This window comes from Anabrus simplex, chromosome 1 (genome assembly GCF_040414725.1).
Source record: "Anabrus simplex isolate iqAnaSimp1 chromosome 1, ASM4041472v1, whole genome shotgun sequence".
NCBI classification, from domain to species: Eukaryota; Metazoa; Arthropoda; class Insecta; order Orthoptera; family Tettigoniidae; genus Anabrus; species Anabrus simplex.
In genome coordinates, this window is record NC_090265.1 from 275,689,952 (window position 1) to 275,707,304 (window position 17,353).

A 17,353-nucleotide genomic window follows, 5' to 3' on the forward strand; every position below is an offset into this window, starting at 1 on the left:
TTGAAATTCGGAAGCCATAACTTCCACATGTTTTGAGTAAAATCATTTGTTATGGTCATAGAATGTATATTACACTATACAAATAAGTATAACACTAAAAAATAATCCATGTAATAATTATAAGTTTATAAAAATGCACTTACTCGAAGCGGATGTCCATTTTTACTGCACATTCAGCGATAGCAATTTTTGAACTGTCTGTATGTTATCATTGTAACAAACACGTCAATGAGCGCTACATTGTCGTAAGCGCGGTTCCCTTATAGAGCGATAAGCAGTGGTACCAATCCTCCAGCACAACTGTTGAAAGTACAGTAACAGCTTTAATAATGTATTACATGTGTTACCATATGGTAACGCTAGGTGTTAATGGGTTAAAGTACCTATACATACTCTTTCATTTTTCACTAAAATTTGTATAACTGCCAATTCTGCTTGCCATCATGTTATCCTTACCTGCCTTCTTTGCTAGATTCAATTTCCTATTAAGTTCCTTCAGTTTCTCCTTACTTCCACAGTCATTTCTAACTCTATTTCTTTCAAATCTGCACTCCTTCCTAGTCTCTTTATTTCTCTATTATAATAAGGTGGGTCTTTACCATTTCTTACCACCGTTAAAGGTACAAATCTGTTTTCACATTCCTCAACATTACTTTAAATCCATCCCAGAGTCTGTTCACATTTTTATTTACCGTTTTCCACTTTTTAAAAACTGCCTCATGCCTGCCTTATCAGCCATATGGTACTGCCTAATAGTCCTACTTTTAAGACATTCCATTCTAACACATTTGTTTTTAACTACGACAAAAACAGCTTCATGGTCACTAATGCCATCTATTACTTTGGTTTCTCTTTAGAGCTCATCTGGTTTTACCAGCACCACATCCAGGATATTTTTCCCTCTAGTTGGTTCCATCACTTTCTGAATCAGCTGTCCTTCCCATATTAGCTTATTTGCCATTTGTTGGTCATGCTTCCTGTCATTCGCATTTCCTTCCCAATTGCCATTTGGTAAATTCAGATTCCCCGCTACAATCACATTCCTTTCCATGTCGTTTCCCACATAGCTGATTATCTTATCAAATAATTCTGAATCCGTGTCAGCGTTACCCTTTCCCAGTCTGTACACTCCAAAGACATCAAGTTGCCTATTATCTTTAGAAATGAGCCTTACACCTAGAATTTCATGTTTCTCATCTTTAACAAATTCTTCTTTTACCAGAATGAATACTTCCCCTCCCACCTACCCTATCTCTATATCATTTCTCAGCCATGATTCAACTATTGTTACAGTATCTGGTAAATATAAAACTATTGAATTACTAATTCTATTCCTTTCTTTACAATACTTGTACAGTTCAACACTAACATTTTTATGTTATCCCTATTTGACTTCCAGATCTTTGTACTCTTATCACCTCTCCCTAGACAACCCCATTTCCCTAACAACTCCAACTCCCAAGACTGACTCTTTATATACATTACCTGGCCAGGCTTCTAGAAAAGTATGACACAACATTCTTTTTTGTAATTCTAGAGTTTCCAATAACCAATTAACAAATGGATCGAATGTTCTGTAACTCTCTAGTGACAAAGATACGTTGTTCTGGACTATTACCGTATGTTGCACAACATGACACTGGATTTATACATCATATTTACAGGTAATAATAAATTATATACTATTAATTACATGTTCTTACATTAAAAATCTCAAATTAATATACATACAGCAGATGTGTTGTGACATAACCTCACGTTTTGTTACGACCACGATTTATACCACATAAAGTCCGTACATTACTACGCAAATTATAATAATACTAATAGATGTAAACAACTTCGTAATCACACCTCACAAGTAATAATAATAATAGTAATAATTAGGTCCGACTCATTGGCTGAATGGTCAGCGTTGAGGCCTTCGGTTCAGAGGGTCCCTGGTTCGATTCCCGGCCGGGTCGGGGATTTTAATCGTCTCTGATTAATTCTTCTAGCCCGGGGACTGGGTGTTTGTGTTTGCCCAACATTTTCCTCTTCATATTCACACAACACACTACACTACCAACCACCACAGAAACACGCAATAGTGATTACATCCCTTCATATAGGGTTGGCGTCAGGAAGGGCATCCGGCCGTAAAACATGGCCAAATCCACATGTGCGACACAGTTCGCACCCGCGACCCCACAGGTGTGGGATAAGCGGTAGAAAAAAAAAAGTAATAATTAGGGCTTGGATGTTTAGGAAAAGTCATATTTTTTCTTTGTCTCTATTTTCTTGTCTGATTGGATTTCAGTGCAAATCAGGTGATTATCGTCAAGATTAAGTGATTTTTATTTGTCATATAAATGCATATTTTGGCTATTTTTTGCCATAAGGTCATATTTTGAGCTATTTTAGTAGAAACGTAATATTTCGGCAGTTTGACGACAGCTGTAGGTGTCCGAAATCATCTTCAACTTAACGAATGCAAAATAGTGTTTACAAAACTGCTTCTCGGTATCACGCTGTTGATACAAGTGGAATAGTCGAATAACCAACCCGCTGTACTCGACAACCCAGTCTCCCAGGTAGAGACAGAAATAACCGGAAAATCCCGTCCCAGCAGCGAGCTAATTACTTCCAGTAATCGCTCACTTGTCTTTGTTCAGATATTAGAACCTCAACCTCCTTTCACTTACACGAGCGTTAGTTTACAGTAAATCGTATCCCAGCACATATTCCAGTGTGCCTAAGGAAAAGTCTTCTACTAGTGTTAAGTTACGAAGCTTTGTTAAGGAATTTGGAGAAGAATATTTCTATACAGATGGTTTAGTTTTATTTTGCAAGTTGTGTGAAGTGAAAGTCATGGCTGAAAAACGTTTTAATGTGCAACAACATTGTAACACGGCGAAACACAGCAACAATGTCAAACGACAACATGTCGATAAGAAGAGGCAGCAATTGATATTCGATGAGGCTGTTACATCTTCAGCGATGGACAGATGTTCGGATTTTACAAAGGAACTTTGTGAGATGATGGTGTCTGCAAACATTCCTCTAAACAAGGTGAACAATACCCATTTCAAGAATTTTCTAAAGAAATTACACTAAAAAATTTGTTCCTACAGAATCAACACTGCGAAAAACTATTTATCGCGTTGCTATGAAGATACGCTAAATCGAATACGACACAGTGTAGCAGACAGTAAGATTTGGATATCTATTGATGAGACAACGGACACTGCAGATAGATACATAGGGAATGTAATTATTGGAACACTCCGTGCTGATCGCCCTGGGGATATTTTTCTACTAACCTCAGAAGTTTTAAAGAGAGCAAATCATTCAACGATTGCAATTCTTTTTGATAATGCACTAAAAATTTTGTAGAAGGATGAAATTAAGTCGGAAAACGTTCTTCTCTTTGTTACTGATGCTGCTCCATACATGGTTAAAGCTGCTGAAGGCCTCAAGCTGTTTTATCCAAGAATGATTCACGTCACTTGCCTTGCGCATGCTCTGCATAGGGTGGCAGAAGAAATTCGTGGACATTTTCCTGAAGTCGATAACTTAATATCTAACGTCAAAAATTTTTTTTGAAAGCACCCCTGTGGGTTGTGACTTTCAAGGAGTTAGCTCCTTCGACGCCACTCCCTCCACAGCCAGTTCTTACTAGGTGGGGGACGTGGCTCGATGCTACCACATATTATTGCGTAAACTACTCCACTATCAAAAACATTGTTAACAGCTTCAAGAAAGATGATGCCTCTTCTATTAAGATTGCCCAGGAATTGTTTTCCAAAAGTTTGTCAGATAGTTTGGTATATGGCGTATAGCTTTTAGTGCCGGGAGTGTCCGAGGACAAGTTCGGCTCGCCAGTTGCAGGTCTTTTGATTTGACGCTGTAAGCGACCTGCGTGTCGTGATGAGGATGAAATGATGATGAAGACGACACATACACCCAGTCCCCGTGCCAGCAAAAGTAACCAATGATGATTAAAATTCCTGACCCTGCCGGGAATCGAACCCGGGACTCTTGCGACCAATGGCCAGCACGCAAACCATTTATCAATGGAGCCGGATGGTTTGGCATATATTAAGTTGAACTTTGGAATTATGTCGAGTGCAGTTACTCATTTAGAATCTGCTGGCTTAGAAATTCATGCATTATTGACATTGTTAGAAGTGTTGAACTTTCAGTACAACAATCACATGGAATAGTTGGTGACAGTGTGAAACGGAAACTTCAAAATGTGCTTAATCGAAATGGTTTTCACCATGTGTGCAAGATAAGTGATGTTCTTAGAGGAGAAAGTACCGGTACACTTCAAGATGAGTGCATACTCAACAGCAGTGATTTAACATTATTTAAATGTGCACCAATAATGTCTTGCGATGTAGAAAGGAGCTTCTCTTCTTACAACAAAGTGTTTAGTGATAACAGGAGGTCTTTCGCGCCTGATGCATTGAAGCTGAATCTTGTCATACACTTCAATTCCACCTGCGGAGAAGAATGAAAAAGGTATGTGAGTTTGCACTATAGGCTCTGACGCCCTACCATAATGTATTGAAAGACATCTATTTAATTCGTTTCTTGGTGCTCAGTTTAAATTTTAACGCGTTTGAATAATGTTAATGAAATCTGGGCTTAAACGTTCCAAAATATATATTTTTTAAATAGATTGATTTCTAGTTTTCTCATATTTCAAACCACCAATGCAGGGTGCAAACATGGACTTTTACAATGTTGTGTGATCTGATAATCGTAGCGAACTTAGTTCATAAAAGTTTGATAAGTGAATCAAGGATAATAGACTGGGAATAATTGCTGCACATGTGTATTCAGAAAACTAATATTAAGAATAAAGAATTTAGTTAACAAATATGTATCAGAGGAATTACCGTTCCGACTTATAATTTATTTTAAAATGCCCATATTTTGATTAATCATTTTCGGGTCATATTTTGTCATTTTTACGTCATATTTTGTCACTTTTGAGGTCATATTTCCTCATAATATTCAAGCCCGATATTTTCATTGTTTACCCATGGGTTAGAGAATTGTTTCCAAGTTATACTAGACCATTACACTTGCATCACACTCTGGACACTAAGGAGAACTTGAACAAAATTAACTCTAATGGAATCTTCTTGCTTATTAAATTTCTATAGCACAATCTTATCATTACAAATACACTCTTTGGCCAAGGAGAACAGTTCTCAACAGGAGAGGTTCAAAAATATACAGGCAAGACTGCAAGTCAGTCCACATAAGTCGCGCTTCGGAGAGTAGGTCAGGAAACTGGTATTTCACATTTGTCAGTGCATAATGCAACAAGATTATTAATTCAGTCCATAACATACAGCCTACAGATTTCATTACAAGTATAAGATTTTGCAATTGGCTAATGAATAGTGTCCGGTCCCGAAGTCTAGATGTAGCACGTCTGCCTCTCACCCAGAGGCCCCGGTTTGATTCCCGGTCAGGGAGCGATTTTTGCCTGGTCCTGAGGGTTGGCTCGAGGTCAAGTCAGCCTACATGATTACAATTGATGAGCTAGCTGATGGTGAGATGGCAACCCCAGTTTGTAAAACCAAGAACAATGACCAAGAGGATTCGTCACATTGACCATGCGTCACCTTGTAATCCACAGGCCTTCAGGCCAAGCAGCGGTTGGCAGATAGCCCCAGGGCTGTAGTGCCATGGGGTTTTTGTTTAACGAATAGTGTCCACAATGGTATCGTGGATCCAAACTTTCCTTTTATGAGTGACGAAGCATGCTTTCATTTGAGTGGATATATCAATTCACAGAACAATAGGATGTGGGATAGAGATAATCCGCACATTTAACTGCTGAGACCTTTGCCCGATGTGAAGGTAGGTGTATGATGTGCTATTAGTGCCCGACAAATAATCGCTCCGATATTTTTTTGGGACATGATTACTTCCGACCTTTATATTCATAGCATTCTTAAACCGTGTTTTGCTGAACTGACTGAAGAAGAAAATAGGTACACCTGTTTCCAGCAGGATGGTGCGATGTCTCTCTGTGAAAGTTATAGAAAGTATTTGATGATGATCAGATCATCAGTAAAGGCCTGTGGTCCCCTTGTTTGCCTGATTTAAGCGCATGCAAATTACATCTATGGGGAACTCTCAAAGGAACTGCAGAAGAATTAAAAATCGAAATTAAGAACACTGTGCATTCCATCAATGTTCATGAACTGCAAAGTTTGTTTCAAAATGTCATGAAATGTGAAGTTTGCATTACAGATCAAGGAGATAACTTTCAACATCTTCTGTAAATACTGACAAGATCAGTTTCATTTACTAGTTTATTTGTTTGCTTTATTTATTTATTTATTTATTTATTTATTTATTTATTTATTTATTTATCACATCATTTGTTCTGAGCATGTACATAGATGGTAAATTCAGTTTCATTTGGTTTCCATAGGCGTAATCATGCTGCTTCTTTGAGACAATTATGTCTGCTCATCATTGCGGGCACTGTGCTTGCTATCAGTGCTTCTCTGCACTCCTATGCCTCGGTACTCCACTATTAAGTCTTAAATTATACTCCCTGTATTATGAACATCAAATGGGATGACTACGTTCCAAACATAACAGTTCTAGATAGGGCAAAGATGAACTGTATGGAGGCCACCATCATTGGTCACCAACTCAGATGGACTGGGAATTTCCAGCACATGAAAGATGACAGGCTTCCTTTGAAAAATTCTCAGGAAAGAGATGAATACTCGGTACAAATACCAACCGACGACGATGATTGCAAATTCGTGCTGGTGGTGGTGGTAGTAGTAGTTTTTGTTATTGTTAAATTGAAGAATGAAATGCAATGTAAATGCAGTTTGAATTTTTTCCCCCTCATAAGTACCACAGAAGTATATGACAGAGTGCTTTACGTTATGCACAATAATAGTGTGTTTCATAAAGGTGGAGACATGGTATAATTTTATTTTCTCCTGAACTGCAATACCAAATCACTTTCTAATGTCTTTGTTGGAAAAACAATCCTGTGTAATGACACTGGTTGACCATCTCTTAGGTTCTATGACACTTAACTAAAGTTCTGCCTCTTTCGTAGTTGGCCATCATTTAGTACCATAGAGTGAAAAAGGATGGACAGTGGTACATTAAGTCTTCGATTTCAGGTGGTCTTTCATCTGGAGATCACAAGTAATGTCTGTTGTTGTTCTCCCCTTCATCCAGGCTGCTTTAAACCTTATATTCATCTTTTTGTTAAATTGGCCACAACAGCAATCTTAATTCCACTTTGTCGCTCATGATAGATACTTGCTGTCAATTTGTATTTCTTTTTTGTGGATTTGATGTCATACATTTAGTTGATATTGAGTTGTAGCACATACTGCACCAATGGATTATTCCCTTCTTGGATTTAATGTTGGAGATCACATTTGTTTTCAGCAGCTGGCATGATATCGTTGACATAGAGAAAGGCCTGATGTATTGGTTTGTGTGGGCCTGCTATAACAGTATCCATCACTGGGATGAACAGATGTGGTGGTATGGCCAGGCCTTGGTGAACACCAACTGCATTGTCAAAGTTATCTGACACCTTTGGACGTAATTTCTTGGTACTGCATATATTAGCTGCTCCCAACCAAAAAATTACTTTGAGATACCATGTAGTTGAAGTCCTGGTAAAATCAGGTCATGTGGCACACAATGAATTGCTCTCTTGTGATGCAGGAAAGTGAGATGAAGAGGTTTGTTTTTCTCCCAGTTAGAAACTGTGCAGCATGGATTGCATCAAGTGTGCTGCAGTTTTCCAAAAATCCTGCTTGATTTTTGTTCATTTTGGAAATCTTCTGAATCATTTTTTCTAGAATGTGTCTGAAGATCTCTACTCTGTTGCCAGTCCGTCAACGTTCATTCCTCTTTGATGAGCCGGCTTTCTTCATCCAATCTTTGCAAGCATCACAGCTCTGCCACAAGGTTCTCTGGCTGGTGGCTTTTACTGGCTTTGTTTGCTTGAAAGCAGTTGTGACTTCAGTGATAACAGTTTGGTTGATCGGTTATTGATGGCACTGGTGCTTGGGATTGGAGGGTGGGGAAGTTCTTCTGTCAAGATCTTTTCAGAATAGCTTTGCTAGTGATTAATTGTTTCTTTCCAGTCTACCGGCACATTGCCTTTTTGTAGTTAATGTTGTAAATTTTTTTGATTAATGCTGTTTTACAATGTTGCAATTTGACAGTTTAGTAGATGTTGTGTTCTCCATCTTGTGTTTTGAGTTTCTTGTGGTGCATTCCAAGCATCTTTTGTTGCTGTCACAATCTAGTTCATATTCCCCAATGTCCTGTCTTGTAGGCATTTCAACGAGATAGTGCTTTGATACAGATGTTGATTCCCATAGGGAACCTGAAATATTTGTCCTGAATGAGTAAATTTATAACATAGTTGGTCTGTTATTGGACATTATAAATTTTCCAGGTAACTCATTCCTGGTTGCCAGCATTTATTTAGCGTATGGGTTTTTTTCTCTCTCTATTTGTTTAATGTCGCACTAACACATCGAAGGTTTTCGGCGACGGAAAGGTGGGAAATTGGGAAGGAAGCGGCTGTGGCCTTCATTAAGGTACAGCCCCAGCATTTGCCTTGTGTGAAAATGGGAAACCACTGAAAACCATTTTCAGGGCTGCCGACAGTGGGGTTCGAACCCACTATCTCCCAAATGCAAGCTCACAGCTGCATGACCCTAACCACGTGGCCACTTGCTCGGTCGTATGGGTTTTAGTGTCACGAGTGTCTAAATACATGTTTGGCATGCCTAGTACGGGTCTATATCTATTTGACACCCATGGATGACCTGATTGTTTCATGACTGGTGCGTGTAGTTTTGTGAGTTGCCTCACTTTGGTTTAGCTTTCTTCAAATATGGTAATGGGTAAGAGTGTTGGTCATGCTATGACATAAGCCTCCTCCTCTGACCATGAAGTACCACCATTTGATTTGTACTGGTCCTGTTCATGCTTTGAGTTTGCTTTTTGGTGACTTGCACATGATTGATCAGTGTTGTGTCACAGCTGTTTCACTTGGGATGTCTTTTAGATCTAGCATGTCTTTGAGGTCTCAACGCGTGACAAGGCTTATTAATGTGTAAGATTAACAAGAAGTGCATGTGGTATAATACCGGATTGTGAGCCATGCTGAGGAATCAGCATCAAACACATACACACCGCGGGTTTTAGCTGGTGTCACTGTAGCGTACTTACTATGGTGCAATCCTGTAAGCCCTGAGGTCCTTGTTCAAATCCCTCTCTGGAGAAGTTTATTCACTGATTGGTGTTCTTAAGCCACGTACAGTGTTAGCGACACTACTTTGCAAAGCCCATTTGAATTCACTCGCGAAGAGATCTGTTTGCCTAACTTCAGCAGCTGGTAAAATCATAACGGTGCAAGATATCGAACGACCTTTTTTTTTTTCAAATTAGTTATCAGTACGACCAACCCTCTAATGTGCATATAACCAGTTCACATTGTTTCTGACCACCCTCTATACTAGTACATGTTTCGGTCTAAGTGACCTCCTTCAGCTAATGAATTTAATATGTTTATTTAATAAATTGTTGAGTTGTTATGGAAACATATATAAAGATTCTTAGAATTATTTTTATCATTAATGAATTAAAAATGTTCTATGAATAAAGAAAAGAAATATATAATAAAAAAGATGATTCCAAAGAGATGTTCAATTAGGTACTTTTTTAGAAAGTGAAACATGCCTTTCATGTGGTCTTTTGAAGTTTAATTGAGAACGCAAGACTGCTAAGCAAATGTGTTATTGGACTAAGCAGTGAGGGGGAGGTGAAGGAGTGAGATAGGAGGGATTGTGCTTTATTAAGTACTATGATTACTGGAAACTATTTTTTTGTATTTTAAATATGTTAAATAATGTTTAAATTTTCTTGTTCAGAATGTTGGGGCCTGACATGTTGTTTCCTCTGTTTTAAGTGGTAATCTCAGTACCTTTGTCTTTCTAGGGTTACATTGAAAGATGTAAAGGCATTCCTTCCTCGTATGAATTGCAAAATTTCCACAAGTAAATTACGGGAAGTATTCCAGGAAGTTGATACAAGAAGGAGGACTGAGATTGGGTTTGATGATTTTGCCTTGCTCTATCACAAACTCATGTTTGATGAGGCTGTAAGTAGCACTTTTATGTTGAAAAATTGAAACTTTTGAAATAGAAAGTCATTGTGGATGTCAGAAATGTATGTCAACATATTGTGTCATAGGAAACTAATCACTTACTTTTGTAATTTCTAATGATAATTTTTACCTTTTCGGTTGTTAATTAATTATTACAAAATGAAATTGGTACTTAAAATATAAAGGTTGCTCAATTGAAATGCAGACAGATGTATGGAATCTTTCACTATATGTGTTGGACAATGTACACTATATCAAAACTATGCCGCACTGATGATAGAGGGTGTCTACAGATTATCACTCTCACCATTCAGGTATCTGTCCGTACACTGAACAAGTTTTTCTGTACCCTCAAAAATGAAGGATGCTGTTACCGGTTGAACCTCTCTTCCACAGCACCAGCAACCACTTGAGCGGTGAAGTACTTAATTGTCAAGGCTTTCTTCAGCAGACGAAAGGCTTGACTTTTGCAGGGTTGTAAGGAGGAATACCCATCAGACCCAGCAAAAAAGAGTGTCGACTGTCCATTGTTCCAGTGGATGCATGTGGTATGCATTACCTTGAAACACAACCACACTACAACCTCACTTTGTTACTGTGAACTGTGCCACGTTTTATTTGTTTGGGTGTAACTATTAAACACAAATGATACTTCAAATTTTTCCTCTACTTTTTGATAGTTGCTTTGCGTCGCACCGACACAGATAGGTCTTATGGCGACGATGGGACAGGGAAGGGTTAGGAGTGGGAAGGAAGTGGCCATGGCCTTAATTAAGGTACAGCCCCAGCATTTGCCTGGTGTGAAAATGGGAAACCACGGAAAACCATCTTTAGGGCTGCCGACAGTGGGGTTTGAACCTACTATCTCCTGAATACTCGATACTGGCCGCACTTAAGCGACTGCAGCTATCGAGCTCGGTTTTCCTCTACTTAATGGACACTTTACTTAAACTGACCATATTCTGACCTGTTACTACAAACATCAAACCATGCAGTGTTGCCACCTCTTAGCTGTCCCATTAGTTATTTGCATATATTTTAAATATACTAAAATTTGGAGTAAGTTTATTGAACACCTCACAAGTGTTTCAGCTCAAATTTAAGATCTTGATGTTAGGAAATTGTTTGAGATAATATCTATGTTGTAGACAGTTGTTTGAATAATCTGTGAGGAAAGCAATGTGCTTTTCAAAGTATCCTTTTGCTAAAAAAATTTATGTACAGCACATATAAAAAAAGACTATGGCACAACAGCCTGTTAATGCCTTGGCCTGCAAAGACACTGTTGCCTAGCCAGATGACCTGCAGATACTGGAGTGCTGTGTGTTCAGCTATATTAATTGTCTTTCTTGAGTGGGACCATTGCCTCTTGCATCATACAGCTCCTTACTTGGTCTCACGAGGCTGAGCGAATACCGTTCCAGCCTTCAGTTCAGAATTAAAACTCCTATGCTGATCAGGACTAAAACACAGGGCCTCTGGATAAGAGGCAAGCATGCTACCCTACCCTACACATGGGGCTAACTGTCCTCTAGAACCCATTTTAATTATATAGTGCAGTTTTAAAATATTGTGTTGAAGAAATGTGAATAACTTCTGTCCTTTCATCTCCTTCAAATTTCCATGCCAGTTATTTTGACTTCTTGGATTTAATGGAAGGAAACCATCACCGTAATAAGTAATAAATATTACTTTCTTTACATTACCTTATAAGTGCTATTGTAGAGTTGTACACTTTAATATTGTATATTAAAATCTCAGAAAGTACATACAGAAATAGCTCTCATATGGTAACAGTGTTTCACTACTAAGCTACTAGTTAAATGTTAATAAGTCTAGCTCCATGGCTAAATAGTTAGCATGCTGTCCCTGGTTAGGTTCCTGGTTGGGTTGGAGGGTTTAAACATTCATTGGTCCTCTCGCTCGGAAGATGGGTGTTTGTGAGGTCTTCAACATTAGAAATGTCCTCATTGCTTGGCAGCAGTGGATATTGCTGCTGATGATGTAGACCAACCCATTCCAGCACAGAGTATTACTTGGAAGAACAAAGATGTGAAGCAAAACTGGGTTTCAGAACTAGACTTGCCAAGTACCTATACTTCCTTGTCATAAGCAGACTACTCACAACTGGGAGAAATATCCCCTGTGGACATCCAACGGACTGCACAGTATTTTTTTTGCCAACAATGCAAAGGCACCGCTGTGCAGGAGAGCAATGTTGATCTCGTGTGTGTACAAAGTGCCTAAAATGTTACACTCTTATATAAATTGTTTTATTAATTTTCATGTTAACTAAGAATGCCTAGAAAACCAGAGCTAATATCATTGTTGTGCTCAAAACATTGAGAAACTAGGGAGATAGTAGGTGTACGGATGTCCAACCCTTGTCTTATTTCTCTATGGGGTCAGGTATGAAGTGAGATGAATTTTCCTAGCAAGTTTTTACAACCGGATTCCCTTCCTGATGTCAACTTCATCAATGAGTTAATGAGATGAAATTAATGACATAATATATGGTAGTAGGAAGGGAGAGAGTGCAACCCAGTGCCAGCACATAGCCTGCTCCTATTGAATAGCACCAAGTTGATAGGTATTGGAGTAATTATTGTTGTAAATAAAATATAGCAGATTCTTCATAAAATGTGTATTAAACACACCTGCATTCAGAATTCAGTGTTATTATTGATCAACAGTCCCCTAAACACTCCCTAGGTATAGTTGAAATACAATCAACTGTTGTCACTCCCCTTATTGACCTAGTAGAACCAGCCTAAAAATAGTACTTCTGATTGTGCTGTGGTGATGTAAAAAATGCGTTTGGTAGTTGTCCTAGGAGGGTTCATTTAGGGGACGAACTATCCTGTATTTTAAGGTATTTTGTAAATGTCCCGCTAGAGACATTTTCGTGTTATTGCCATCGGTACGAATTTTCATAATATGCAACTGTCCTGCCATCTAGCTTCAACTAAACTAAACTAAACATAACGTGACTTTTGCCAACAGTATGATCTTTGAAAGCACAAAGAAACATGTTATAGCGTCTTTGGAGAAGCGTTCCGGATATATCTTCCAACTTTTGAGTTACCGTTAGTCCGTGGCAGTTCTGTAGCATGAAGTGCATTGATGTAGACGTGTTGTATTAACTGGCGTTTTTAAGTTTTTGTGATTTTTGAAATGGATTCGGCGTTGGATATTGATGACTGTACTTCTTCTTCATCACAAAAAAGAAAGCCATCATTTAAACCCAAAAAGGCAAGAGGGAAAAATAAATGCGTATGTGCACATAATGCAAAGAGAGCAATCAACACACCATACTTATATCCTGGTCAAAGTAATATCCGCAAGGTGTTTTGTAAACTTTGCAAAAGGATGTTCAGTGTTCCCACAGGCTGGAAAAGAAAGTGTACAATAAAGATGAGTGAAATGTATTTTTCTATGTTGTTACTTCAGTAAGAGTTCTCTTCGTCAAAACAGAGGGAAATTTTGAAATTGTTACAATTTTTGTTAGTTTAAAATTACAGCTAAAAATGTAGCTGTCCCCAAAAATTGTGGAATGTCCCCCTTTTTTGACTGTCTTGTCCCTTATTCCTTCCTCCAACAGTTGGTCATTCTAAGTTCATTAGATGGTAAATTCAGCCAAATCTCGCAAACTTTGATTTCTAGGTTAACTTGGGTTAAGTAAGGGATGTGAACAATTATAATTCATTGCATAATGTGAACTAACCTGCATTATAAGAGTTGCTCAAAGTTGTGTTTATTGTTGGTTTTAACTGTTAAGTTGCTTTGTGGGCTGATCTTTTGAAATACCCACGTCTTAAAATATGCATTATGATGTAGGTACCGTATTTTCTTGGGAGAGCATTTGAATGCTGCTGCAATTTCAGCCAGTTTTTCTTCTGTTAACACCATTTTTTTTTTTTCATTTAGTCTTTCATGGCACATTCATGATGAATACCATTTGTTTTTGCCTACAAATTCTAGTGTTTAGCAAACCAGTCTCCCGTAATCTAAGAACCAATCACCCAGTGGTATCCCTGTTTGGAAATTGAATGCCAAGGAATTTCTGTGGAAATTGCCTACAGACCTCTCAACATGATTTGGTTTTCACATGTTTTCCATTTCAGTGGGATAGTAATGTAAAGAACACATTCACCACAATCTATATTTATAAAATCCCTATTCTGTCTGTCATTCACAGTGATATTGAGTAAACGAGAACATTCCAAGAGCTGAAATTTGTACCAGTTAGAGATTGTTGTGTCTTCTTTACAAGAAAAATATATTGAACCTATTACGTCCACGACATTTGTACTTTTTTAAAAGAAAAGTACATTTTGGTCAATGAAGTTATTGTCTCATTGCCATGTTGTGTAGGTACACAGCTACAGTATATCTATCGAAATGAGTTCGAACTACATACACCCTGACTTCTGTTGCCTTCCAACCGGTACCAGATACGAGTTACAAGAATAATGAAATGCTGACCATCACACTTTTTAGTGAAAAATGCTATATTTCAATAAAAATTAATCATTTTTTCCATTCTGGGGTATGAAAACACATTATCTCCATTGATAAGCACGAAAGTAAACAGCGTGTCTGTGGCCATGATTATTAATACATGAACTCTAAATGGTCTGCCTCCTCTGCGAACCATGTGACCTTGCCGCGGTGGGGAGGCTTGCGTGTCCCAATGATGCAGATAGCCGAGCCGCAGGTGCAACCATATCGGATGGGTATCTGTTGAGAGACCAGACTAACAAATGGTTCATCGAAAGGGGGGTAGCAGCCTTTCGGTAGTTACAAGGGCGGCAGTCTAGATGATTGACTGATACGGCCTTGTAATAATACTCAACATGGCTTAGCTGTGTTGATACTGCTACATGGCTGAAAGCAACGGGAAACTACAGCCGTAACTACCTCCCGAGGACATGCAGCTCTCTCTGTATGAATGGTGTACTGATGATGGCTTCCTCCCAGGTAAAATATTCCGGAGGTAAACGAGTCCCCCATTCGGATCTTCCATCAGGAAGATGGATACTGACATTCTGCGAGTCGGAGCGTGGAATGTTAGAAGTTTGAATCGTTGTGGTAGGTTAGAGAATCTGAAAAGGGAGATGGATAGGCTAAAGTTAGATGTAGTTGGTATAAGTGAAGTACGTTGGCAGGAAGAACAAGATTTTTGGTCAGGTGATTACCGAATTATCAACACAAAATCAAACAGGGGGAATGCAGGAGTTGGTTTAATAATGAATAAGAAAATAGGGCAACAGGTAAGCTACTACGACCAGCATAGTGAAAGAATTATTGTCGTCAAGATAGACACCAAACCAATGCCCACCACAATAGTGCAGGTTTATATGCCTACTAGTTCAGCGGATGATGAAGAAATAGAAAGAATATATGAGGAGATAGAAGATTTAATACAATATGTAAAAGGTGACGAGAATCTAATTGTGATGGGAGACTGGAGTGCAGTGGTAGGCCAAGGAAGAGAAGGTAGTACAGTAGGAGAATTTGGATTGGGACAAAGGAACGAAAGAGGATGTCGGCTGGTTGAATTCTGCACTGATCATAATTTAGTCCTTGCCAATATGTGGTTCAAACACCACAAACGACAGCTGTATACATGGACGAGACCTGGAGACACTGGAAGGTATCAAATAGACTTCATTATGATTAGGCAGATATTCAGAAACCAGGTGTTGGATTGCAAAACTTTCCCAGGAGCAGACGTGGACTCTGACCACAACTTGTTGGTCATGAAATGCCATCTGAAGTTGAAGAAATTGAAGAAAGGAAAGAATGCAAAAAGATGGGATCTAGACAAGTTGAAAGAAAAGAGTGTGAGTGATTGTTTCAAGGAACGTGTTGCACAAGGACTAAATGAAAAGGCTGAAGGAAACACTGTAGAGGAAGAGTGGAGAGTCATGAAAAATGAAGTCAGTAGGACTGCTGAAGAAATGTTAGGAAGGAAGAAAAGATCAACTAAGAATCAGTGGATAACTGAGGAGATACTAGACCTGATTGATGAACGACGAATATACAAGATAGCTAGAAATGAAGAGGGCAGAAAAGAATACAGGCGATTAAAGAATGAAGTGGATAGAAAGTGCAAGTTAGCTAAGGAAGAATGGCTGAAGGAGAAGTGCAAGGATGTCGAAGGCTGTATGGTCCTGGGAAAGGTAGATGCTGCATACAGGAAAATCAAGGAAACCTTTGGATAAAGGAAATCTAGGTGTATGAATATTAAGAGCTCAGATGGAAAGCCACTTCTAGGGAAAGAAGACAAAGCAGAAAGATGGCAGGAGCATATCCAACAGTTGTATCAAGGTAAAGATGTAGATAATTTGGTTCTGGAACATGAAGAGGCTGTTGATGCTGATGAAATGGGAGACCCACTTTTGAGGTCAGACTTTGACAGAGCTGTGAGTGACCTAAATAGGAACAAGGCACCTGGAATTGATGACATTCCCTCTGAATTACTGACTGCCTTAGGAGAAACCAGCATGGCAAGGTTATTTCATTTAGTGTGCAAGATGTATGAGACAGGAGAAGTCCCATCCGATTTTCGGCAGAATGTTGTTATACCTATTCCCAAGAAAGCCGGTGCTGACAGGTGTGAAAACTACCGCACCATTAGTTTAGTATCTCATGCGTGCAAAATTTTAACACGTATTATTTACAGAAGAATGGAAAAACAAGTTGAAGCTGAGTTGGGAGAAGATCAATTTGGCTTCAGAAGAAATGTAGGAACACGTGAAGCAATCCTGACTTTACGTCTGATCTTAGAGGATCGAATCAAGAAGGACAAGCCCACGTACATGGCATTCGTAGATCTAGAAAAGGCATTCGATAATGTTGATTGGACCAAGCTATTTATGATTTTGAAGATAATAGGGATCAGATACCAAGAACGAAGAATTGTCTACAATCTGTATAAAAATCAGTCAGCAGTGATAAGAATCGAGGGCTTTGGAAAAGAAGCAGCAATCCAGAAAGGAGTGAGGCAAGGCTGCAGTTTGTCCCCTCTCCTTTTCAATGTTTACATAGAACAGGCAGTAAAAGAAACCAAAGAGAAATTTGGAAAGGGAATCACAGTCCAAGGAGAGGAAATCAAAACCTTGAGATTTGCCGATGATATTGTTATTTTATCTGAGACTGCAGAAGATC

At 38.7% G+C, this 17,353-nt stretch overlaps 1 protein-coding gene across 1 annotated transcript in view; it reads left to right on the top strand.

Moving 5' to 3' along the window:
- LOC136863740 (1-phosphatidylinositol 4,5-bisphosphate phosphodiesterase gamma-1) overlaps positions 1 to 17,353 on the top strand; it is a 512,032-nt gene that overhangs the window by 136,847 nt on the left and 357,832 nt on the right. Inside the window, exon 5 of the mRNA XM_067140126.2 lies at positions 10,012 to 10,174. Within this exon, the coding sequence (XP_066996227.2) occupies positions 10,012 to 10,174 (163 nt within the window). The remainder of the gene's footprint in view (positions 1 to 10,011; positions 10,175 to 17,353) is intronic.